General features: G+C 44.2%; 1 protein-coding gene across 1 annotated transcript in view; it reads left to right on the forward strand.

Moving 5' to 3' along the window:
* LOC109895304 (ALK tyrosine kinase receptor) overlaps nt 1-26,297 on the forward strand; it is a 150,935-nt gene that overhangs the window by 122,102 nt on the left and 2,536 nt on the right. Inside the window, exons 20-24 of the mRNA XM_020488917.2 lie at nt 2,769-2,866; nt 4,165-4,257; nt 24,402-24,503; nt 24,733-24,867; nt 25,990-26,080. Coding sequence (XP_020344506.2) covers nt 2,769-2,866; nt 4,165-4,257; nt 24,402-24,503; nt 24,733-24,867; nt 25,990-26,080 — 519 coding nt within the window. The remainder of the gene's footprint in view (nt 1-2,768; nt 2,867-4,164; nt 4,258-24,401; nt 24,504-24,732; nt 24,868-25,989; nt 26,081-26,297) is intronic.

Below are 26,297 nucleotides of genomic sequence, written 5' to 3' on the forward strand. Positions count from 1 at the left end.
AGAGTCTCCCGCCTGTTCAGCACTACCAGAGCCTTCCTCCTCTCCTGCGCTGCTGGAGTCTCCCGCCTGTTTAGCGCTGCCAGAGCCTTCCGCCTCTACAGCGTTGCCGGAGTCTCCTGCCTGTTTAGCGCAGCCAGAGCTGTCAGTCTGCATGGAGCAGCCAGAGCTGTCAGTCTGCATGGAGCAGCCAGAGATGTCAGTCTGCATGGAGCAGCCAGAGCTGCCAGTCTGCATGGAGCAGCCAGAGCTGCCAGTCTGCATGGAGCAGCCAGAGCTGCCAGTCTGCATGGAGCAGCCAGAGCTGTCAGTCTGCATGGAGCAGCCAGAGCTGTCAGTCTGCATGGAGCAGCCAGAGTGCCAGTCTGCATGGAGCAGCCAGAGCTGCCAGTCTGCATGGAGCAGCCAGAGCTGCCAATCTGCATGGAGCAGCCAGAGCTGCCAATATGCATGGAGCAGCCAGAGCTGCCAATCTGCATGGAGCAGCCAGAGCTGCCAGTCTTCATGGAGCAGCCGGAGATGTCAGTCTGCATGGAGCAGCCGGAGATGTCAGTCTGCATGGAGTAGCCGGAGATGTCAGTCTGCATGGAGCAGCCGGAGCTGCCAGTCTGCAAGGAGCTGCCAGTGTGCAAGAAGCCGCCAGAGCCGCCAGTCAGCATGGAGCAGCCAGAGCTGCCAATCTGCATGGAGCAGCCAAAGCTGTCAGTCTTCATGGAGCAGCCAGAGCTGTCAGTCTGCATGGAGCAGCCGGAGATGTCAGTCTGCATGGAGCAGCCGGATATGCCAGTCTGCAAGGAGCTGCCAGTGTGCAAGAAGCCGCCAGAGCCGCCAGTCAGCATGGAGCAGCCAGAGCCGCCAGTCAGCATGAAGCAGCCAGAGCCGCCAGTCAGCATGGAGCAGCCAGAGCCACCAGTCAGCAGGGAGCAGCCAGAGCCGCCAGTCAGCATGGCGCAGTCAGAGCCGTCAGTCTGCCAGGATCCGCCAGTCAGCCAGACTCTTCCAGATCCGTCAGTCAGCCAGACTCTTCCAGATCCGCCAGTCTGCCAGACTCTTCCAGATCCGCCAGACTCTTCCAGATCTGCCAGTCAGCCAGACTCTTCCAGATCCGCCAGTCAGCCAGACTCTGCCAGTCAGCCAGGATCCGCCAGTCGGCCAGACTCTTCCAGATCTGCCAGTCAGCCAGGATCCGCCGGTCAGCCAGACTCTTCTAGATCTGCCAGTCTGCCAGACTCTTCCAGATCCGCCAGTCTGCCAGACTCTTCCAGATCCGCCAGTCTGCCAGACTCTTCCAGATCCGCCAGTCAGCCAGACTCTTCCAGATCCGCCAGTCAGCCAGGATCTGCCAGAGCCTTCCTCCTCTCCTGTGCTGTCGGAGTCTGAACAGCCCCTTTGTCCCGAGCTGTCCCTCTGTCCCGAGCTGTCCGTCTGTCCCGAGCTGCCCCTCTGTCCCGAGCTGCCCCTCTGTCCCCTGTTATTAAGTAGAGTTGCCGTGGCTAGGAGGTCACGGAAGCGGACAAGGTGGGGGAAGACTACGGTGAAGTGGGGGCCACGTCCAGCACCAGAGCTGCCACCGCGGACAGATGCCCACCCAGACCCTCCCCTATAGGTTCAGGTTTTGCGGCCGCACCTTGGGGGGGGGGGATACTGTCACACCCTGACCATAGTTTACTTTGTATATTTTTATGTTTTGGTTGGTCAGGGTGTGAGCTGAGTGGGCATTCTATGTTTCATGTCTAGTTTGTCTATTTCTATGTCTGGCCTGAAATGGTTCTCAATCAGAGGCAGGTGTTAGTCATTGTCTCTGATTGGGAACCATATTTAGGTAGCCTGGGTTTCACTGTGTGTTTGTGGGTGATTGTTCCTGTCTCTGTGTTTGCACCAGATAGGACTGTTTCGGTTTTCTTTACGTTCATTTACGTTCTTTGTTTTGTAGTGTTTGTATTGATTCGTGTTTTTTACGTTTGTTTATTAAACATGGATCGCAATCTACACGCCGCATTTTGGTCCGACTCTCCTTCACCACAAGAGAACCGTTACAACTAGATGTTGAAACATTTTTGTGGGGACAATTTCTGTATGGACCTGTCAAGCTGAAACAGGAAAGGGCCTTCCCCAAACTGTTCACAAAGTTGGAGGCACAGAATTTGCTCGAATTTCATAGTATGCTGTAGCGTTAAGATTTCCCTTCATTGGAACTAAGGGGCCTAGCCAGAAACATGATGGTGTCATCTGCATAGAGGTGGATCAAATATTCACCCACAGCAAGAGCAACATCATTGATTTATACAGAGAAAAGAGTCGGCCCAAGAATTGAACCCTGTGGCACCCCCATAGAGACTGCTTTTATACATGAATCTGTTATTCCAATAATCATTGTTTTAAGGGTGGGAGTGGAAACCAACATGCACACAACACAGTGGGCTACACTACACATTCTCACATATATGTGTTCTGAGTTCTCTGTTTGGAACTAATTCTACCATGGGGATAAGATACACACTTTTTAAATGTAACCTTTATTTAACTAGGCAAGTCAGTTAAGAACAAATTCTTATTTAGATCCGCGTTATAGGGCGACTGAAATGTTAAGGTAATTTCCAATTGAGCAGACATATGCAGTGTTTACCATGAGTACAGTCTCTGAGAACACGGGAACATTGTCTTCAAATTTCAATCACGCTGTAGAGCAGGTCTTCAGCTCTACGGATTGAATCAAGCCCTATGTATATATGAGCCTGATCTCTTCCTCTCTATCTGGTATCTCTCTATAGGAGCACCCTTCTAGTCTATCCATGGAGGACCTGCTCAAAGTGGCCAGAGACATAGCACAGGGATGCCAATACCTGGAGGAGAACCAGTTTATACACCGGTAGGCCTAATGTGGTAGAGAAACATACTGTACATGGATTTATGTGTGTGCACAGTGTGCACATAATGTATAGTCAAACCCACACAATATGCAATGACAGACAAATACACTCTCACACACAGACACTAATTTCACCCACTTACTGTATACATACGCAGACACAAACACACAAATAGCAGTGCACGCACACACCACAAAGACACAGTCCCCCACATTCACACCCTCCCAAACAAAAACAGATGGGAACAGAACGGTTTGCCTGCTTCCCCCCCGCAACCCCAGCAATCACCTTGCTTGGTTTCCACGGCGTCCTTAACCTGTGACAGGATTTTCCCTTTAACCCGCAACTTCCTGCAAGTCATCCAATGACAAACGAGCCCAATTAAAGCTAATTTACCCCAAAATGTGCTGTCAACTATGATACCGCCTAATGGTGTCACAGGAGTGTAGCTACAGACACACACGCAGACCCTAGCATGCACACAACACACAGAAGCACTAGGCTACACACACTACACACACACACTAGCACGACTCCTTATTACAAATCACAGCCACCATCATCATCCTTGAGGCCACTACGTGTGAGTACGTGTCACTAGACTATATTTTCTTGAGGAAAACCTGCATTGATGAAATGCAATATCTCGAAGAGTGTGTTTGCTGCTTTGTCATACCACTCAAATTCTGCAGCCTCTTAAATCTTATTACAATCCCATACAACATAAATGTATGCATATGCTAAATCTGGCTGTGAATAACATTGTTTTGTTTAATCCGAATTCAAACAGTTCAGATTAAACAATTTAATGTTCAGTTAATGCTTTAATACATGAATCTGTTATTCCAATAATCACACTCAATTGTTTAAGGGTGGGAGTGGAAACCAACATGCACACAACACAATGGGCTACGCTACATGATTCTCACAGATATGTGTTTTGAGTCCTCTGTTTGCCCTTATTCTACCATGGGGATAAGATACACACTGACAGACAGAAGGACGGACGGACGGACGGAAGGACGCACACACTATCGCAGACGGACAGACAGACAGGCTTGCACGCACTAACGCAGACGAACAGACAGACAGACAAGCTCGCACACACTAACACAGACGGACAGACAGACAGACACAGACAGACAGACAAGCTCGCACACACTAACGCAGACAGACAGACAAGCGCGCACACACTAACGCACATACAGATGAGCACACACATGCACAGATAGACAGAGACACACACACTAACACGAACACACCCCTGTAAGGTTCTTCTTGTCTTGTCACTTTGCAGGGACATTGCGGCCCGGAACTGTCTGCTGACCACCAAAGGACCAGGGAGAGTGGCCAAGATCGGGGACTTTGGAATGGCCAGAGACATTTATAGGTACTGCCATCATAAAAAGTCATTAAACCCAGCTACTATAAAGGTATATGTGGACTGGGGTGGTCTGGCGGTCTGGGCAGTTGCCTCTGGAGCACATGTACGATATACCTCTGCCAGCATGAGTTGGAGTATGGCCTGTTGCTACTTCAGCACCATCTCTCCTAAGTTTCAACTCTGCCTATCTCTTTTCAAACATGACGAAATACCAAAGGAGTGGGACTGCCCCACTCCTTTAAAATAATAATAATTGTCACGCCTGCTCCCGTTCTCCCTCTCTGGCGCTCGAGGGCACCAGGCTGCCTATACCTTCATTATGCACACCTGTCACCATCATTACACTCATCAGCGCTCAATGGACTCACCTGGACTCCTTCACCTTGTTGATTGCCCCATCTATATCTGTCTGTTCCTCAGTTGGTTCCCCAAGTCAGCTTTAATGTTGTTATGTTTTCATGGCCAGACGCTGTCCTGTCCAGTTTCATGTCCATTGTTAATTAATTAAATGTTCACTCCCTGTACTTCCTTCTCGTCTATCAGCGTCGATCCTTACAAAAATATATATTTAAACAACAAGGCCCAAGGAGATGTGGCCAATATACTACAGCTAAAGGCTGCTCTTCTGTATGACGCAACGCGGAGTGCCTGGACACAGCCATTAGCCGTGGTGTATTGGCCATATATCACAAACCCCTGAGGAGACTTATTGCTGTTATAAACTGGTTACCAACATAATTAGGGCAGTAAAACAAAATATTTTGTTATACCCCTGGTATACATTCTGGTATACCATGGCTTTCAGTCAGTCAGAATTCAGGACTCAAACCACCCATTGGTAACCAGTTTATAATAGCAATAATAGCACCACGGCTAATGGCTGTGTCCAGATCGTGGTATATTGGCCATATACCACACCTCCTTGGGCCTTATTGCTTAAATATACCACAGTTTTCAGACAATCATTATCCAGGACCCAAACTATCTAGTTTATAATTCTGTTTATTACTGCCTGTGTCTGTTGCTAGTGACACAGTCCATTTCTTCTTCTGGGAAACAAAGTCGATTACAAATGATTTTTTTACAATCTGAGTGGGATCCATGGATACACCGTTTAGTTAGTAATGGCTGGCATGATGGCACCAAACACTTTATGTCTAGTTGTAGAATGCCAATTCTATCTAGAGTGTCAATTTGAAGATTGCTGGGGGAATTTCATTTCAATTTGATGGCTTTTGGTGCAAATGATTATGTCTCACAAACACAGGAAGGCTAGGTAGGAGGTTAAAAGTAGAAGCCACATTTTGATTGGACCTTGTGTACAATTGACGAATAAAGAGATCTTAATCTTAATTTTACAGTTTTATTCATCCTCAAAGTCCTTGTGATTGCATACTGACTTGAGGTGTTTTCCCAGTTGCAATTCCAATCCACACTGCACCGTTCACAAATCCACAACCCAATGATGAAATCACCTCCACCACCCACATCTCAGCCTGCCGTCACAAAGAATTGGAGGATGAATGTTATAACACACATAAAAAAATACTACAATTTAATATATAATTCTTTAGTAAACTGTAGTATCCCTCGTTCATCAGGAGTAGTACTTACTGTGGAATGTTAGTAAGCAGTCTAAGGCACTGCATCTCAGTGCTTGAGGTGTCACTACAGACACCCTGGTACGAATCCAGGCTGTATCACAATCGACCATGATTGGGAGTCCCATAGGGCAGCGCACATTTGGCCCAGCGTCATCCGGGTTTGGCCGGTGTAGGCCGTCATTGTAAATAAGAATTGGTTCTTAGTTAACTGACTTGCCTAGTTAAATAAAGGTAAAATCTAAATAAATACTGTGGAATACTATACTAAATAGTATTATGTGCCAAAAAACTATTTAATAAATACCACAGTAAATTCCACAAAAACATCACAGTCTGCAAAAACACTCCACTTTAACTATAGTAAATACTACAGTATTTAGTTTGCACATTCCCCTCCCCCATATAGCAATGTGCCACCCATAAGTGAGAAACCATATATTGTGTTCCCTACAGGTTATAGAAAAGAGCCGACATCCTAAACTATCCATTCAGACCCCAGTCCTACCTACCTACAAGTTGTGGAAAATTTGCTCTTTCAGTAGGTTTCCTGAAGGAGAAAGCCTTCACTTCTATGTCAAGGATAATAAAACAAACACACTACAGTAAATAGTACAGTATAGTACAATTCGCAAAAACACTACAGTAAATACTACAATATACTACAATCCGCAAAAACACTACATTAATTGATAATTAATTTAACATGTGTCTGTCCAGTATTATGTTTTTTTCATAGGGAGACATATCTGCCATCAAAAGAAGAAGCTTAAACTCGCTATTTGCATTTGATGTTTGGTCCAACAGTCATAAGGACAGACACACTTAGAGACATTATTCTACTGTAATGGACCAGAACTTACCCTTTCAATGTCTCAACTCCTAAAATGTAGAACAGAGCAGATCCTACTAAAACGAGAGTATCAATAAGCATGATTGTGGAAATTAAGGCTCAGTTTCTGCCATGTGTGGCAATAGCAGCATTTTAGCCACAAACGTATGTGCTAGCTGTCTAGTCTCTCTATAATGTTAATGTGCAATGAGCATAACATTTTTATTTATATAGGGATATATTCTCATTCTGAGAAGTAAACATCTTATCTAGGTAGACCACTTGATTTCAATATCTAAACAAAGTGAACAGGCAATGTTGTTCAAACAGTTGGAGATGGACAGGAATGTGTATTCATAGCAGTTAAAACATATATATATATATTTCACCTTTATTTAACCAGGTAGGCCAGTTGAGACCAAGTTCTCATTTACAACTGCTTCCTGGCCAAGATAAAGCAAAGCAGTGCGACACAAACAACAACACAGAGTTACACATGGAATATACAAGCATACAGTCAATAACACAATAGAAAAGTCTATATACAGTGTGTACAAATGAGGTAAGATAAGGGAGGCAAGGCAATAAATAGGCCATAGTGGTGAAATAATTACAATTTAGCAATTAAACACTGGAGTGATAGATATGCAGACGATGAATGCGCATATAGTTGTCCACTTATTCTAAGTCAGAACCGTCCAGAGTAGTGATGCTAGTCTGGCGGGCGGGTGTGGGCAGTGATCGGTTGAAGAGCATGCCTTTAGTTTTACTTGCATTTAAGAGCAGTTGGAGGCACTGGAAGGTGGGTTGTATGGCATTGAAGCTCGTTTGGAGGTTTGGTGTCCAAAGAAGAGCCAGATGTATACAGAATGGTGTCATCTGCGTAGAGGGGGATCAAAGAATCACAAGCAGCAAGAGTGACATCATTGATGTATACAGAGAAAATAATCGGCCCAATAATTGAACCCTGTGGCACCACCATAGAGACTGCCAGAGGTCCGGACAACAGGCACTCCGATTTAACACACTGAACTCTATCTGAGAAGTAATTGGTGAACCGGGCGAGGCAGTCTCTATGGGGGTGCCGATAAGAATGCAGTGATTGACAGAGCCTAAAGGTCGATGTCGATGGTTGCACAGTACTGTCTTTTATCGATGGTGGTTATGATATTGTTTGGACCTTGAGCGTAGCTGAGGTGCACCAATGACCAGCTCGGAAACCAGATTGCATAGCGGAGAAGGTATGGTGGGTTTCAAAATGGTTGGTGATCTGTTTATTAACTTGGCTTTCGAAGACTTTAGAAAAGCAGGGCAGGATGGATATAGATCTGTAACAGTTTGGGTCTAGAGTGTCTCCCCCTTTGAAGAGGGGGATGACTGCAGCAGCTTTCCAATCTTTAGGGATCTCAGGCGATGCGAAAGAGAGGAACAGGATAGTAATAGGATAGTAATAGGGGTTGTAACAATTGCAGCAGATAATTTTAGAAAGAGATGGTCCAGATTGTCTAGCTCAGCTGATTTGTATGGGTCCAGATTTTGCAGCTCTTTCAAAACATCAGCTATCTGGTTTTGGGTGAAGGGGGGTGCTTGGGCAAGTTGCTACGGGGAGCTTAGAGCTGTTCGCTGGTGTAGGGGTAGCCAGGTGGAAAGCATGGCCGGCCGTAGAAAAATTCTTATAGAAATTGGTCGATAATGTGATAATGATCATGACAGTGTTTCCTATCATCTGTGCAGTGGGCAGCTGGGAGGAGGTGCTCTTATTCTCCGACTTTACAGTGTCCCAAAACTTTTTGGAATTAGTGCTACAGAATGCAAATTTTTGTTTGAAAAAGCTAGCATTTGCTTTCCTATCTGACTGTGTATATTGGTTTCTGACTTCCCTGAAAAGTTTAATATCACAGGGGCTATTCAATGCTATTGCAGTATAACACAGAATGTTTTTGCGCTGGCCAAGGGCAGTCAAGTCAGGAGGGAACCAGGGGCTATATCTGTTCTTAGTTCTACATTTTTAGAATTGGGAATGCTTATTTAAGATGCAGGAAAGCACTTTTAAAGAACAACCAGGCATACTCTACTGACGGGATGAGGTCAATATCCTTCCAGGATACCCGGGCCAGGTCGATTAGAAAGGCCTGCTCACTGAAATGTTTTAGGGAGTGTTTGACAGTGATGAGGAATGGTCGTTTGACCACAGACCTATTACGGACGCAGGCAATGAGGCAGTGATCGCTGAGATCCTGGTTGAAGAAACAGGTGTAATTAGAGGGCAAGTTGGTCAGGATGATATCTATGAGGGTGCCCATGTTTACGGATTTAGGGTTGTACCTGGTACGTTCCTTGATCATTTGTGCGAGTTTGAGGGCATCTAGCTTATATTGTAGGATGGCCGGGGTGTTAAGCATAACCCAGATAAAGTCACCTAACAGTACGAACTCTGAAGATAGGTGGGGGGATATCAATTCACATATGTTGTCCAGGGCACAGCTGGGGGCTGAGGGGGGCCTATAACAGTGGCAACAGTGAGAGACTTGTTTTTGGAAAGGTGGATTAGAAGCTAGAACTTTTTTGGCACTGACCTGGATAGTAAGACAGAACTCTGCAGGCTAACTCCGCCCGCTTTGGCAGTTCTATCTTGACGGAAAATGTTGTAGTTCGTGATGGAAATTTCAGAACTTTTGGTGGCCTTCCTAAGCCAGGATTCAGACAAGGCTTGGACATCAGGTTTGGCAGAATGTGCTAAAGCAGTGAATAAAACAAACTTAGGGAGGATGTTTCTGATGTCAACATACATTAAACCAAGGCTTTAACGGTTACAGAAGTCAACAAATTAGAGGGCCTGGGGAATAGGTGTAGTACAGGGGGCTACAGGGCCTGGGTTAACCTCTACATCACCAGAGGAACGGAGTAGGATAAGGGTACGGCTAAAGGCTATAAGAACTGGTCATCTAGTGCGTTGGGAACAGAGAATAAAGGGAGCAGATTTCTGGGCGTGGTAGAATAGATTCAGGGCATAATGTACAGACAAGGTATGCTAGAATGTGAATAAGGTGTAGGTAAACCTAGGCATTGAGTGACGATGAGAGAGGTTGCATCTCTGAAGGCACCAGTTAAGCCAGGTGAGGTCTCCCCATGTGTGGGGGTGGGACAAAAGGGCTATCTAAAGCATGTTGAGCAGGACTGGGGGCTCTACAGTGAAATAAAACAATAAGAACTAACCGAAACAGCAGTAGACAAGACATATTGACATTAGAGAGAGGCATAAAGCGATCACAGGTGTTGGTCGGAGAGCTAAGACAACAACGGGTAAATTGTGATGAATGGGCAAGGAGGGTCAGTTAGGTACACACAGGACCTGAGTTCGAGACTGTGGCTGACAGATAAACAAAATGATGTGCGGTGTTAATGAACATAATGGCATCAGCTGTGTAGCCAGGTCCATAGATCCATAGGGTTCAATGAGCAGCAATAGGTGAGTCAGGGAGCCGTTCAGTAGTCGCTACTACACTAGCCAAGCGGGAGACACGGCGTTCTGAAAGCTAGCGGGCCGGAGCTAGCAGATGGGTCTTCGGCTACATCGCAGTGGAAAAGCCTGTTGAAACCACATCGGACGATTGTGTCGGCAGACTAGTCGTGATGGATCGGCAGGGCTCCGTGTCGACAATAAAGGGTCCAGGCCAATTGGCAAAAGAGGTATTATGGCCCAAGAATTAGCTGGTATACTCCGTCGGCTAGCCAGGAGATGAGTCTAGCTTGAGGCTAGCTCAAGGCTAACTGGTGCTTGCTTCGGGACCGAGGCGTTAGCCAACAATAGCCACTCGGTTGCAGCTAGCTAGCTGCGATGATCCGGTGTAATGGTCCAGAGCTTGTGGCAGGAATCCGTGATGTGTTAGAGAAAAGCAGTCCGATATGCTCTGGGTTGATATCGCGCTGTGCAGACTGGCAGGTAATTGTCTGAGCCTAAGCTGGCTGGTGTCTGAGCTAATTGTCTGAGCTGAGATGAGGAGCGCTAGCAGTGGCAAACAATGACAAGAGCTAGTTTGCTGGCTAGTTTCGGATGGAGGTTCCAGTCATAAGGTATAAAAATAGCAGATCCATACCACATTGGGTGAGGTGGATGGAAAGTGAGATGGAAAGTGAGATTAAATTATATATGAAAAAAAATGAAAAACAGACTATTTACAGACTAATAACACAGGACAAGACAAACACACGTCCGACTGCTATGCCATGTTGGGTAGACCAGTTCTAAGCAAATAGATCCAAGTTTACCAATAAAAAAATCTACTTTGATGGAAAAACAGTGCGTTCTGAAAGTATTCAGACCACTTGACTTTTTCCACATTTTGTTACATTACAGCCTTATTAAAAAATTGCTCATCAATCTACACACAATATCCCAGAGCAAAAACTGGTTTTAAGATATGTTAGCAAATTTATAAAAACTAAACAGAGGGAGTATTCAGACCCTTTGTATTTAGACCCTTTGCTCTGAGATTCGAAATTGATCTCCAGTGCTCCGTAAAAAAACAAAACTTTAATGGAGTCTAGCTATGGTTAACTCAAATGATTGGACATGATTTGGAAAGGCACACACCTGTCTATATAAGGTCCTACAGTTGACAGTGCATTTCAGAGCAAAAACCAAGCCATGAGGTCGAAGGAATTGTCCGAGAGCTCCAAGACAGGATTGTGTCGAGGCACATACCTGGGGAAGGGGTACCAAAATATTTCTGCAGCATTGAACGTCCCCAAGAACAGTGGCCTCCATCATTCTTAAATTGAACAAGTTTGGAACCACCAATACTCTTCCTAGAGCTGGCCGCCCGGCCAAACTGATCAATCAGGGGAGAAGGGACTTGAGCAGGGATGTGACCAAGAACCCAATGGTCATGTTTGTCCTTCTGGAAGGTTCTCCCATCAGCCTCTATCAATCTGGCCTTTGTGGTAGCGTGGCCGAACGGAAACCACTCCTCAGTAAAAGGCACATGACAGCCCGCTTGGAGTTTGTCAAATGGCACCTAAAGGACTCCCAGACCATGAAAAACAAGATTCTCTGGTCTGATGAAACCAAGATTGAACTCTTTGGCTTGAATGCCAAGCGTCACATCTGGAGGAAACCTGGCACCATCCCTACGGTGAAGCAAGATGGTGGCAGCATAATGCTGTGGGGATGTTTTTAAGCGGCAAGTCTGGGAGACTAGTCAGGATTGAGGGAAAGATGAACGAAGTAAAGAATAGAGAGATCCTTAATGAAAACTTATTCCAGAGTGCTCAGGACCACAGACTGAGGTGAATCTTCACCATCCATCAGGACAATGACCCTAAGCATAAAGTCAAGACAATGCAGTGGCTTGGGACAAGTCCCTAAATGTCCTTGTGTGGCCCACCCAGAGCCCCGACTTCCACCAGCTCTAACATCTCTGGAGAGATCTGAAAATAGCTGTGCAGCAACTCTCCCCATCCAACCTTACAGAGCTTGAGAGGATCTGCAGAGGAGAATGGGAGAAACTCCCCAAATACAGGTGTGCCAAGTTTGTAGGGTCATAGCCAAGAATCGCTGCCAAAGGTGCTTCAGCAAAGTACTGAGTAAAGGTTCTGAATACTATATTTGTTTTTATTCTTTATAAGTTTGAGTTGTTATTATGGGGTATTGTGTGTACTGTAGATTGATGAGGAAAAAAAAGATTTAATACATTACAATAAGGCTGTAATGTAACAAAATGTGGAAAAAATCAAGGGGTTTGAATACTTTATAAAGATTAGCTAGCTACCCACTAGCATATGAGCTTGTGCTTCAGAGATTGTTTATGAGACCGGTGTTAATTTTCTATAATGACTGCTTCAAGAAATGAAAAATGTTTTACAAAATTGTGACTCACCTCTTGAATTCTGTCTTGTTTTTTAGTTGTTTTTTTTACATTGATAAAATGTTGAGACTCAGAGTTATAAAATAGTATATCATACAATGCCTTTTTAAGGAACAATGGGAAAGTAATTTTGCTTTGAAAGTTGATAAGCTTGTAAACTCACTTTTGTGAAAAGGGCCTTTAAGTGTTTTGGTACCTACTGGAGAGCTCTCCTTTGTCTACACCCATTCAGCATTGTTCACACCCTCTTAAGCCAGCCCCACCCATCTCTTTCAGGAATCACAATATTTTTCCAGAACATTGTGAAAACTTGCTTTGACAAAGACAAATCTGCCCGATTCCAGCCTAGCTGAAGCACCCCCAGATCATCACAGATCCTCCACCAAATTTCACAGTGGATGCGAGACCTGGAGACGCCTACAAGCCACAGTATCTCGCACCCACTGTGAAATGTCTAATTTACAGCAACAACCTGGGGAATAGTAATAGGGGAGAGGAGGGGGATGAATGAGCCAAGTGCAAGCTGGGGATGATTAGGTGACGGTTTGAGGGACAGCTTGGCAATTTAGCCAGGACACCGGGGTTAACACCCCTACTCTTACGATAAGTGCCATGGACTCTTTAGTGACCACAGAGAGTCAGGACACCCGTTTAATGTCCCATCCAAAAGACAGCACCCTAGCCAAGCAGTGTACCCAATCTATGCCTTGGGACATTGGGAAATATTATTTTAGACCTGAGGAAAGAGTGCCTCCTACTGGCCCTCCAACACCACTTCCAGCATCATCTGGTCTCCCATCTAGGGACTGACCAGGACCAACCCTGCTTAGCTTCAGAAGCAAACCAGCATTGGGATGCAGGGGGATATGCTGCTGGCTAATAGAAAGTTGTAATAGCTAGCTAAAGTTAAGCAAATAGGCTCAATGTTAGCTAGCTAGCCAGCCATCTAGCTAACAAAACAATCTTTAACTAGAAATACAAACCGATTGTCATAGCTAGCTATAGTTAACCAAATAGGTTCAATGTTAGCTAGTTAGCTAACTAACAGGCTATAACTAGCAATGCGAAATTACATTCTGAAAAAACTTCACTAACATTACACACACTTCATACATGTCAGTTAATGTTATCTAGCAAGCCAGCCATCTAACATCCGCTAACTTTAGCTAGCTAACGGCAAGCTTTATTGTTTAGACATGGACCAGTAATGTTAGCTAGCTAGCTAGCTAAAAAATATAAACTAAAATCCCAATCCATAAAATAAATATTATTAGCAATACAAACCAATTAGCAATACAAACCGATTGTCATAACTAGCTAAAGTTAACTAAATAGGTTCAATGCCAGCTAGCAAGCCAGCCATCTAACCTCTTGAAACTCTGGGGGCGGTATTTCATTTTCCTGCCAAATGATGCATTTTGATAAAAACATAAAATGATTGAATAAATCATTTCATTATTAGTGGGATAGGTATAATTTTTAATTCCCGACTGTTTGAAATGCAGTGTGTTGACCTTTTAATTGTGCAACAAAACTTATTTAGAGAAACGTTTTTTTAAAGAGATATATATCGTGAATTGCCCATAAGTTTTAAAAAAAGTTTAAAAAAAACAGCGATACAGTTTAGGCCATATTGCCCAGCCCTAATACCTCCGCATCCTCATGATTTAAAAATCGTGTTTTTAAACATAAACTCAAACTTCAAGGAGTAGGGCATTCAAAGAGTTGGTCTGCGGTCTGATGTGATGTCATCAGCCTCCTTTTGCTTGAGGAGCAATAGAGGAGCAATAGAGTAAAGGCCCACACCCCACTTGAGCCATGTCATGTCATTTGTGGATGCACCTTTTGTTAAGTAAATCAGGTGTTAAATGAGGTGAAAAGAAAACTGGAGTAGGACTTATACCTTTTTTCCTTTTTCCTCCATTACTTTCTCTGTATAGCCTACGGTATACACTTTTTTTTCTCTTCTTCCATCATTTCCTCCCACTTTTATTCTCATTTACTCACACACGTACAGACAGACACATGCACACCGATGAATTACATGTCTTTTTTATATTAAGCATAAATGGTGCAACATTTGTGTCCCAAAATTGACTGTATGTCTGGCTGGTATGGGGTTTACCCTTTGTGGAATTACCCCTTTGTCAGGATTATGACAACAAATGTCAACTCTGTCTGTACAAAGATCATGGGACAGCTGAAATCGCCACTGACTCACCGTATCACAAAATACCTTAAATCCAAGTTGCCTTACATAACACTTCCACCAAAGCACCACAGATATACTACAGTATATAAAAACTATATAAACATCAAAACATGCTTCTTTCTTTCAACAGGCCTCCCACGCTTGCCAGTTTTTTAACAACTCCCGTCGCACAGTCCATCAGGTAGAGTTTTTACGAGGCGAATCGCAGGGGAGAGTGAAGAGTGATGCGAGTCTGTGGCTGAACCTAAAAACCAACTTATCCCTTTGAAAACGGCCTATGTCGCATCAATATGATTCATATGAAACATTTATTTTAGTGTCAAAATTGACTACAAAGTATAAATAGGATAATTTTGGTCACAAGGTTAGTCTGGTCTAAAACGGAGTTTGGTACCTCAGTGTGTAATGACAAGTAAATTATTGTTTCGCTTTCAAAGGATCACAGATGTTTTAAACTGAAAAGCCCTATACGGATTGACGATACAATGCATGCTTCCAGCAGGATGCACAGCCAAATAGTTTGCATGCCCTGCTGAAGGACGATATTATGCAGAATAGGTGGTTGGAGTTCATTGGTCCCTAGAGGTGGTGAGTATACCAGCAACTAGAACATAGAATGCTGGTTATGTATCTGATTATGTATATTTTGATAATCATTATCACTATCATCGCTATATAGGAGATGTTAGCTAGCTAGCTAACCTAAATAACTAGCTGGCTAACTTTAGCCTACCTGAATACAAAACGGATTTGGCTTGGGAACACGATACATTTCAAAAGAAGGCAAATAATTAGTAGGAAAACCTTTTGTCATGATTGTGATGTTGACAGATTTACATTAAATTCAGTAACGTAAACTCACCCCATTCTGTACAAATGTGCGCAACCGCGAAATTCAAACGAGGCTGCAAAGAAAATTAATGGGACTGTAGCGACTGTGTTGACTTCAAAATCTGGGGTGTGAACTATATTTCTATTCACGCATTGATCGACATGGTAATGGCTCTATTATATTGGAGAAAAGTTGGAAAAAATGGACCCGCCGTTACATCATGACGTGTCATGTCGTAACGTGCATCACGCATAAAGCTACTATTTCTGTCTTACAATCTCTCACCACCAGGTGTAGCACTTCTCTCATCGTTTAATAACAAGAAATGGACAGTGACGGGGGTAAGGGGGGATACCTAACCATCACTGCATGCGATCATGACTCTCAAAGCCACTGTTTACTTCTGAAGATCACTTTAACACTGCACTAAAAACCCAATTCAAATTCAACACAAACATTCAAATAGGTATGTAATGACACATTATATAAACTCTTTATAGTGTTTATTTACATTTTAGAGGTGATAAGTTGGACAGAACGAGTGAAAAAAGCAGTTTTCCCACACGACAATTGTCCTTCGCACTATCACGCATTAGATTCGCATCCCCACCCGCCATTTTTAAAACGACCCGACAGAGCTCATTGCCTTGTTGAAATATGCAGAATTGGGCAGCGTGGAGCTCATGTCATTGATAATGTTGAAATGGGAGAAATTGTGCTTTACAATGGTATTGACATTACAGTTGATCTGGAAGTATTACGTTTTTGGGGCGCTAAAATAAGGTCAATTGTACGGACCAAGGCGACAACAGTGAGTGAGTTTACGTTATAACTTTAGCACGCTAACTAAGATTGAGGGTACTGCCGTAATTGAGCAAGTTAACATTAGCATTGCTAGCTATCTGATGAACTTTGCTCGTAACAGATATGGCAATATTGGCATGTCTCTAAAGTAAAAGTTGTTTCCTACTAAGTATTTTTACTACTTTAGCAATGTTATCATATTTCCATGCCACTCTAAATGTGTGTACTTTAGCCTCCAAGGTGCAACCCATGTCTAGTACACAAATAAATATTTGATGTAGCAATTGTGGTGCTAGCTAACTCATGTCTGACTACAACATTGTATTAACTATCAGCAACAAACTCAAACCAACCCAGGGCCATGGCAAAACATGCATAGTGTAACTGCGTCACCGGCCTGAATCTAATCCAATCCGTCTATATCTGTAAAGCGTAGAATTAACTTCCATACAAGATCACGTCGTTATTTCTCTAACAATTATTGAATTGAATGGTATTAGTTAATATGGGGAGGGAGAAATCATCTTAATATGTAGGTTACTGACCTATTCAAAGCTTCCTCCATCATCCGTTCATCTCACTATACATTTGCCTTCAACACCATTTTCCCCTCCAAGCTCGTCACCAAGCTTAAGACCCTGGGACTGAACACCCCCATCTGCAACTGGATCCTGGATTTCCTGACGGGCTGACCCCAGGTGGTGAGGTTAGGCAACATCACCTCTGCCACGCTGACCGTCAACACGGGGGCCCCACAGGGGTGGTTTCCACAGTGGCGGGTGCTCCTGTACTACCTATTTACCCATGACTGAGTGGCCACATGTTTCTGGGGAGAATCTAATTCAGTGTCTATTGGACTACACTTTGAAGAGCCACGTCATCACATAACAGACGTCATCAGAGAGTGCAACAGAACAGTGTACTGTCTACACTCGTTTTGTTGTTTTTATGAAATCGGTTTCGTTAAATCGTTTTTATTCATAGCTGAAGTTGTATTGCTACTGATTCCGCAATGCGGTTAGTCTTTACGACTGAGACCACAAGTTTGTGTTTCGGATTCCTGTTAAGTAACAGTTAGCTGAAAATGGAGCAGGCTAACGCTAGCAGTTCAAGCCCACAAGTGTTTTTATCCATGGCTGAGCACAAATACTTCAGGTGTTACATAATTTCCAGACAATCACATGAAGATAAGGGGGAACTGGAAAAGGGACAGAAATTTGTCTGCCCTAAATGCACTACCATCAAGCATTTTACAGAACAGATCCTTCGGCTGTTAGCTCGTCTGTGAGAAAAGGAAAATCTGCTTTCTAAGTACACTGACCTTGCTGTAACCCAGGAAAACAGAATCTCAGTTTTAAATGCTATAGCAAAGCTGCCGATGATCTCAATCCAACGGACAGATGTTAAGCCGTCAATTCTTTAGCCCATGGAAGACTGGATATTCGTAAGGCGTAGGAGATTGGAGAGGTAGTCTGGCCACCCATCTATCTGAGAAAATCCGATCCAGCTATCAAACAACTTTGCTCCACTTGAGATGGACCTACCAGCCCCTGGAGTCAGCACAGATCCTGGGTGTATACCAACAGCCAGCGGCCGCCCAGTGGCATCCTCCTCCACGGCCACCACAGTTCAGAAGGTTGTTTCCCCATTCCATCAGTACCACAATCATTGACCAATAGTAAAGTTGCAGGTCCGTTATAATTCTGAGAGAGACACTTGGAATATATAACAAGGCAGAAATGCCAGAGAGGCAAATTTTTGTAACTTGATCACTAATAATCAGAAGAATTAGGGATCTCTTCTCAACCATTGATGGCCTGATAAATCCATCAGCCCATCCCCCGTCTAGCCAAAGAAATCCATCAGATAATCCCTGGGCTTCAATACCTCTTTTGCCAATTGGCCTGGACCCTTTGCTGCCGACACAGAGCCCCGCCAATCCATCACGACTGGTCTGCCAACGTAACTGTCCGAGGTGGTTTCCACAGGCTCCCCCGTTGCAACGTTCCCCTGAGGCCCATCTGCTAGCCTGCTGCTAGCCACGGCCTGCTAGCTGTCTGAATCTCCATGCCTCCAGCTCACCTAGCTACTCACTTGACTCTATGATTAGTCGGCTACACATGCCTCTCCCTAATGTCTATATGCCTTGTATATTGCTGTTTTGGTTAGTAAATATTGTCTTATTTCACTGTAGAGCCTCCAGCCCTGCTCAATATGCCTTAGCTAACATTGTTGTTCCACCCCCCACACATGCGGTGACCTCACCTGGCTTAAATGGTACTTCGAGAGACAAAAACTCTCTCATCATCACTCAATGCCTAGGCTAACCTCCACAGTACTCACATCCTATACAGACCCTTGTCTGTACATTATGCCTTGAATCTATCCTTCCGTGCCCAGAAACCTGTCCCCTTACTCTCTGTTCTGAACGCACTAGACGACCAGTTCTTTTAGCCTTTAGGCATATTCTTATACTACTCCTCCTCTGTTCCTCTGGTGATGTAGAGGTTAACCCAGGACCTGCAGCCCCCAGCATCACTCCCATTCCCCGGGCGCTCTCATTTGTTGACTTCTGTAACCGTAAATGCACATGTTTCATGCATGTTAACATTAGAAGTCTCATCCCCAAGTTTGTTTTATTCACTGCTTTAACACACTCCGCCAACCCGGATGTCCTAGCCATGTATGAACCCTGGTTCAGCCACCCCAAAATCCTGAAATTTCCATCCCTAACTATAACATTTTCCAACAAGATAGAACTGCCAAAGGGGACGGAGTTGCAATCTACTGCAGAGTTCTGTCATACTATCCAGGTCTGTGCCCAAACCATTTGAGCTTCTACTTTTAAAAATTCACCTTTCCAGAAACAAGTCTCTTACCGTTGCCACTTGTTATAGACCCACTTCAGCCCCCAGCTGTGCCCTGGACACCATATGTGAATTGATCGCCACCCATCTATCTTCAGAGTTTGTACTGTTAGGTAACCTAAACTGGGACATGTTTAACACCCCAGCCATCCTACAATCTAAGCTAGGTGCCCTCAATCTCACACAAATGATCATGAAACCTACCAGGTACAACCCTAAATCCGTAATGGGCACCCTCGTAGATATCCTCCTGGTCAAACGACCATTCCTCATCACTGTCAAACACTCCCTAAAACACTTCAGTGAGCAGGCCTTTCTAACCGACCTGGCCTGGGTATCCTGGAAGGATATTGACCTCATCCTGTCAGTAGCGGATGCCTGGTTGTTCTTTGAAAGTGCTTTCCTCTCCATCTTAAATAAGCATGCCCCATTCAAAAAATGTAGAACTAAGAACAGACAGCCCATGATTCACCCCAGACTTGACTGCCCTTGACCAGCACAAAAACATCCTATGGCGTTCTGCATTAGCATTGAACAGCCCCCGTGAAATGTAACTCGTCAGGGACCAATATACTCAGTCAGTTAGGAAAGCTAATGCTAGCTTTTTCAAACAGATATTTGCATTCTGCAGCACTAATTCCAAAAGGTTTTGGGACACTGTAAAGTCCATGGAGAATAAGAGCACCTCCTCCCAGCTGCCCACTGCACTGAGGATAGGAAACACTGTCACCACCGATAAAATCTACGATAATCGATCATTTCAATAAGCATTTTTCCACGGCTGGCCATGCTTTCCACTTGGCTACCCCTACCCCAGCCAACACCTCAGCACCCCCTGCAGCAACTTGCCCAAACCTGCCCTGCTTCTCCTTCACCCAAATCCAAAGACCTGATGTTCTGAAAGAGCAGCAACACCTGGACCCGTACAAATCAGCTTGGCTAGATAATCTGGACCCTCTCGTTCTAAAATTATCAGCCAAAATTGTTGCAACCCCTATTACTAGCCTATTCAACCGCTATTACTAGCCTATTACTAGCCTGAGATCCCCAAAGATTGGAATGCTGCCGCAGTCATCCCCCTCTTCAAAGGGGGAGACACCTTAGACCCAAACTGTTATAAATCTATATCCATCCTGCCCTGCCTTTTTAAAATCTTCAAAAGCCAAGTTAATAAACAGATCACTGACCCTTTCGAATCCCACCGTACCTTCTCCACAATGCAATCTGGTTTCCGAGCTGATCATGGGTGCACCTCAGCCACGCTCAAGGTCCTAAAAGATATCATAACTGCCATCGATAAAAGACGGTACTGTGCAGCCATCTTCATCGATCTGGCCAAGGCTTTCGACTCATCGTCAATCATCGCATTCTTATCGGCAGACTCAATAGCCTTGTTTTCTCTAATGACTGCCTCGCCTGGTTCACCAACTACTTCTCAGATAGAGTTCAGTGTGTCAAATCGGAGGGCCTGTTGTCCGGACCTTTGGCAGTCTCTATGGAGGTGCCACAGGGTTAAATTCTCGGTCCGACTCTTATCCCTGTATATATCAATGATGTCGCTCTTGCTGCTGGTGAATCTCTGATTCACCTCTATGCAGACGACACAATTCTGTATACATCTGGCTCTTCTTTGGACACTGTGCTAACAAACCTCCAAACGAGCTTCAACGCCATACAACACTCCTTCCGTGGCCTTCAACTGCTTTTAAATGCTAGTAAAACTAAAGGCATGCTCTTCAACCGATCACTGCCCGCACCCTCCCGCCTGACTAGCATCACTACCCTGGACGGTTCTGACGTAGAATATGTGGACAACTACAAACATCTAGGTGTCTGGTTAGACTGTAAACTATCCTTCCAGACTTAAATTAAGCATCTCCAATCCAAAGATAAATCTAGAATCGGCTTCCTATTTCGCAACAAAGACTCCTCCAAACATGCCCTCGTTAAACTGACTATTTTACCGATCCTTGACTTTGGCGATGTCATTTACAAAATAGCCTCCAACACTCTACTCAGCAAATTGGATGTAGACTATCACAGTGCCTTTTTATCACCAAAGCCCCCATATACTACCCACCACTGCGACCTCTATGCTCTCGTTGGATGGCCCTCTCACTACTTATCCGTTGCCAAACCCACTGGCTCCAGGTCATCTATAAGTCTTTGCTAAGTAAAGCCCCGCCTTATCTCAGCTCACTGGTCACCATAGCAACACCCACCCGTAGCACACGTTTCAGCAGGTATAATGCATTGGTCATCCCCAAAGCCAACTCTTCCTTTGGCCGCCTCTCCTTCCAGGTTCTCTGCTGCCAATGACTGGAACGAATTTCAAACATCTCTGAAACTGGAGTCATATCTCCCTCTCTATCTTGAAACATCAGCTGTCAAAGCAGCTTACCGATCACTGTACCTGTACACAGCCAATCTGTAAATAGCCCATCCGACTACCTAATCCCCATACAAATACTTACCCTCTTGCTCTTTTGAACCCCAGTATCTCTACTTGCACATCATCATCTGCACATATATCACTCCAGTATTAATGCTAAATTGTAATTATTTTCACCTCTATGGCCTATTTATTGCTTACCTTCCTACTCTACCTTCCTACGCAGTTGTAAATGAGAACTTGTTCTCAACTGGCCTACCTGGTTAAATAAATATATTTTTATTTTATTTTTATTTTATTTTATTTTAATCCTACCCCCACAAACCTATGTGAACTTTCCTCTACATCTAAATGTGATGAGTTTAAAGCATTAGGCTGGGTATCAGTCAAGCAATACCTGTTGAGAAGTTTGATGATATGTGCCCTAAGCCTACCACTTAAAGGCACTATGGAGTTATTTTCCCTGATTGACACAGGCATGCTCAGGAAAGTGATATCACCACTTATACCTGCACTCTCGATCCTATCCACAACACCTTCTTCAAAACAGTTTTTATTTGCATATCTGAAGAAGTGTAAACTCTGGTTAATCCCTCCCTGTTCACAGGCACTTTCCTCACTGCACTAAATACTGCTGTGGTGAAATCCCTTCTGAAGAATCCCTTCAATGTTTGGCCAGCCTTCCATTCTTAATCAACATTTTGGAGAAATTGGTTTTCAAGCTGATTTTTTAAGTGCCAACTATATTTTTTGGGCCCACCACAGCACAGAGACAGCCTTACTTAAAGTGGTACATGATCATAGAACCAACTCTTGGATTTAAGTGCTGCTTTCAACACTGTTGACCGTGACGTTGTTCTGGATAGACTGGAGCGGTGGGTTGGCCTCTCGGGTCCTGTCCTAAATTGGTTTAGGACCTATGTAACCAGTCAAGAGTTTTTTTTTGTCACCCCTTGTGAACATATCTCAGAGAAAATACATATCACATGTGGCATTCCACAACATTCGATTTTCGGTCTGAAACGGTTCAGTTTATACATGTTACCCATTGGCAGCATTATCAGAAAGCACAGCACTGATTTTCAATGCTACGCAGACGAAACACAACTTTACATTTTTGTGTCACCAGAGGATTGTTGCTCCACAGATAAATTATGAGACCGTATTAGTGATTTTGTATGGCTCTCAACTTCCTCCAGCTAAATCAAGACAAGACCAAGGCAGTTATTGAGCCAAAGCACAGAGAGAATCTGCCATTTTAATTCACGGGCTATAAAGATAAAACACCACGTTAAAAACCTAGGTGTTATTTTAGATTCTCCTGTCTGGTCTAACTAAGAAAGCCATTGGTCAACTGCAAAACACACGGAATGCCGCAGCAAGGGTACTGACCAAGACCAGACGGACAGCACACATTAAACTGATTTTAAGGTCTCTGCACTGGCTGCCTGTGAGTTTAAGATTACATTATAAGATTCTTCAATTTGTTTTTTAAATACAATTCTTCCAATATAAGAATTGTACACTCTAATACATGTGAGACATGCTTTTAAGTTATGTACCCAGTAGGTCCCTCAGGTGCTCAGGCCTTTTAACTATCCCAAAGCCTAGGACCAAGAGGCATGGCGAGGCAGCCATTAGTTACTGTGCCCCCAGCCTCTGAAATAGCCTGTCGGCCGAAACTGTGGACATTTTTAAAAGAGATCTTAAAACACACCATTTTAGCTTCATTCAGTTTTTCTTTCAGTTATTTTCATTGTTTTAATTCGTTTTTTCTTGTGAAGCACATTGTGTTGCATTCCATGTCTGAAATATGCTGTATAAGTAAAGCTAGATTTGATTCAACACAACCATGAAGTTTGTTGACTGCAGTGGTGGGCCTGATCACCGGCGATGATGAGACAGCCTACAGGGAGGTCAGTGACATGGCAGTGTTGTGCTGGGACAACAACCTCTCCCTCAATATCAAGATGACCAAGGAGCTAATCGTGGACTACAGGGCTGCAGTGGAGCGGGTTGAGAGCTTTAAGTTCCTTGGTGTCCAACTCAACCTTAAAGGCCTTAAAATGGCCCACTCACACGTGCACAGTTCCCCCTCAGGAGAATGAAAAGGTTTGTCATGGGCCGTCAATCCCTCAAAGCATTCTACAAGGACACACCCAAGAAATACTCACATCAAACCACACCCCCAAGGCAACTCACGTTTACCATCTGTCATGGCCACCAGAATTTCTGGAGAAGCAAGCCCAAAAACAATGCAAAATCATCAGGTGCAGTTCCAAGTTAACGTTTATCTTCTCAGTGCGTGTTCGGGACTGGTGAAGATGAAACAGGCTGAGGCTGTTATCAGCAGGCAATCTGATAACTCTTCTGCCTATCAGATAACAAGCTCACAGCAGGTGCGTGAGACAGTATAAAACAACTCGGTCTGTGAAAAAATTAAAATACCCCCCCTTTCTCTTGAAGATAAGGAGGACTGAGTGCTTTCGTGGGCGTCCACTCGTTCTGTTACAGTTATTGTAAAATTCCACTGATTGGATCAGCACGGCGCAATATCGCTGTGTAAAAGGAGGATCCAATTATTAGATCTGATGTTGTGCTGTTTCTATGGAAACACTGATGTGACTGAACTTTCGCTCTGCCCTATCTCTTTTCATCCCTTTCCCTACCTGTTGTGCAGTAAATGGAGTCCTGCAAAAGCACTAACAAAATCAACTGTGTGTGTGTCTGTGTCTCCCCACAGGGCCAGCTACTACAGAAAGGGTGGGCGCGCCATGCTGCCTGTGAAGTGGATGCCTCCGGAAGCCTTCATGGAGGGGATCTTCACATCCAAAACGGACACATGGTACGTTTCATTGTAACACACTCCCAATAACACTTTAGTTATCTTGAATGTCACCCCCTTTCATTTCACCGCTCCAGTCTACCTCACCTCCCTCTCTCTGTCCTAATGGAGAATATGCTTTTTCACCTTTTGAAAGCCTCACTACTTTCTCCTTCACCCCTGTCACCTTTATGATTCTTTCCCTCCCCCATCTCCTTCTTCCTCCTACCTCTTTCCCCCTCTCTCTCAGGTCCTTTGGGGTGCTGCTATGGGAGATCTTCTCTTTGGGCTATATGCCCTATCCCAGTCGCAGTAACCAGGAAGTGTTGGAGTTTGTCACCAGTGGGGGAAGGATGGACCCTCCCAAAAACTGCCCAGGGCCTGTGTAAGTCCAATATACCACCCAAACTATCACACTTCACCCAAACACATGTAGCAGATGTGAGCTAGCAGGCTAGTGAAGATTGACAAGTGAACTGTCGCTCAGTCAACTTCCCCCCTGAACTGACACTCAGACAGGGATGGAACTTATTCTGTTACACACATAACACACCCTCACACACAGTATACAGTTTCACCCATGCACACACAGAATTACACAGGGATTCAAGCGTACACACACACACTCGTACACTCGCACACACCCATGACTTCTCAAAACTATCACGTGCTCGCCACCCTTTTCTTCTGTGATAATTTTTTCACACAAAAACAGACACAATCCCCATGTAGTAAACTTCATCATGACTAGCTCACATTACCACGGCATATTACACAAGAGGCAAATCAGCCCTGCCAATAAAAAAAATTGCTTGAGTTGATGTCTCGGTGGGGTACCCCAGGGTTCAGTTTAACCCCCACTGACTTTCCAACAGTAATCACTCAAACTAGTGGGATGTTACACTTTATTGACATCATTGTGTGCGAGTTTGTCAAGTGTATTAGTGAATGGGGGAACATGCTTTTTAACTGTTTGTCAACGTGTGGTCTCAGATATCCCAGACCTTGGAGCATCGTGAGCTAGGCAGCAAAGGCACAAGGTCTGGGGAGAATGTCAGCTTCAAATCAAATCAAATTTATTTATATAGCCCTTCGTACATCAGCTGATATCTCAAGGTGCTGTACAGAAACCCAGCCTAAAACCCCAAACAGCAAGCAATGCAGGTGTAGAAGCACGGTGGCTAGAAAAAACTCCCTAGAAAAAGGACTCTTCAGACAGCCAACTCTCCAGACAAATCACAAGTTTCGGTAGGCGAGGCTTAAAATGCAGATAGCTAAACATGAGCACAATTCCTAAGGTTGCAAGTGGATATGGCAGTGACGTTACCGGTGACACTTCCAATTTCTTTCCCAACTGATGCCGCAACAGACGTTTTGTACAGACGCTTTAGCTGGAGCATTGATACATTGCCAAAAGTAAACCGCCTGTCTAGAGACTAGTCAACTTGCGCAAAGTTCAAATAGAAGAAACATTTTTGAGTGTGTGTGGTGTCTCCCTCTCTCTCAGGTACCGGATAATGACACAGAGTTGGCAGCATCAACCGGAAGACAGGCCCAACTTCTCCACCATCTTGGAAAGGATTGACTACTGCTTACAGGTAGGGAGCGTGACAATTGAGAGTCAACAGCTCTGCACTTGAAATGTGCTCAAGTATTATTATGACTGTCTAACAGCCAAGAGATTATTTTAATATGTTTGACTATTTTAAGAAGTGACATAGCTCATAACCTGTCTGTCCGTGTAAAATCTGTATTCCTTTTTGGAATTTCTACAAATTCAGACATTGGTCATGTTAATATCATAATTTGTTGTTC

This window comes from Oncorhynchus kisutch, linkage group LG8 (assembly GCF_002021735.2).
Source record: "Oncorhynchus kisutch isolate 150728-3 linkage group LG8, Okis_V2, whole genome shotgun sequence".
Taxonomy (NCBI): Eukaryota; Metazoa; Chordata; class Actinopteri; order Salmoniformes; family Salmonidae; genus Oncorhynchus; species Oncorhynchus kisutch.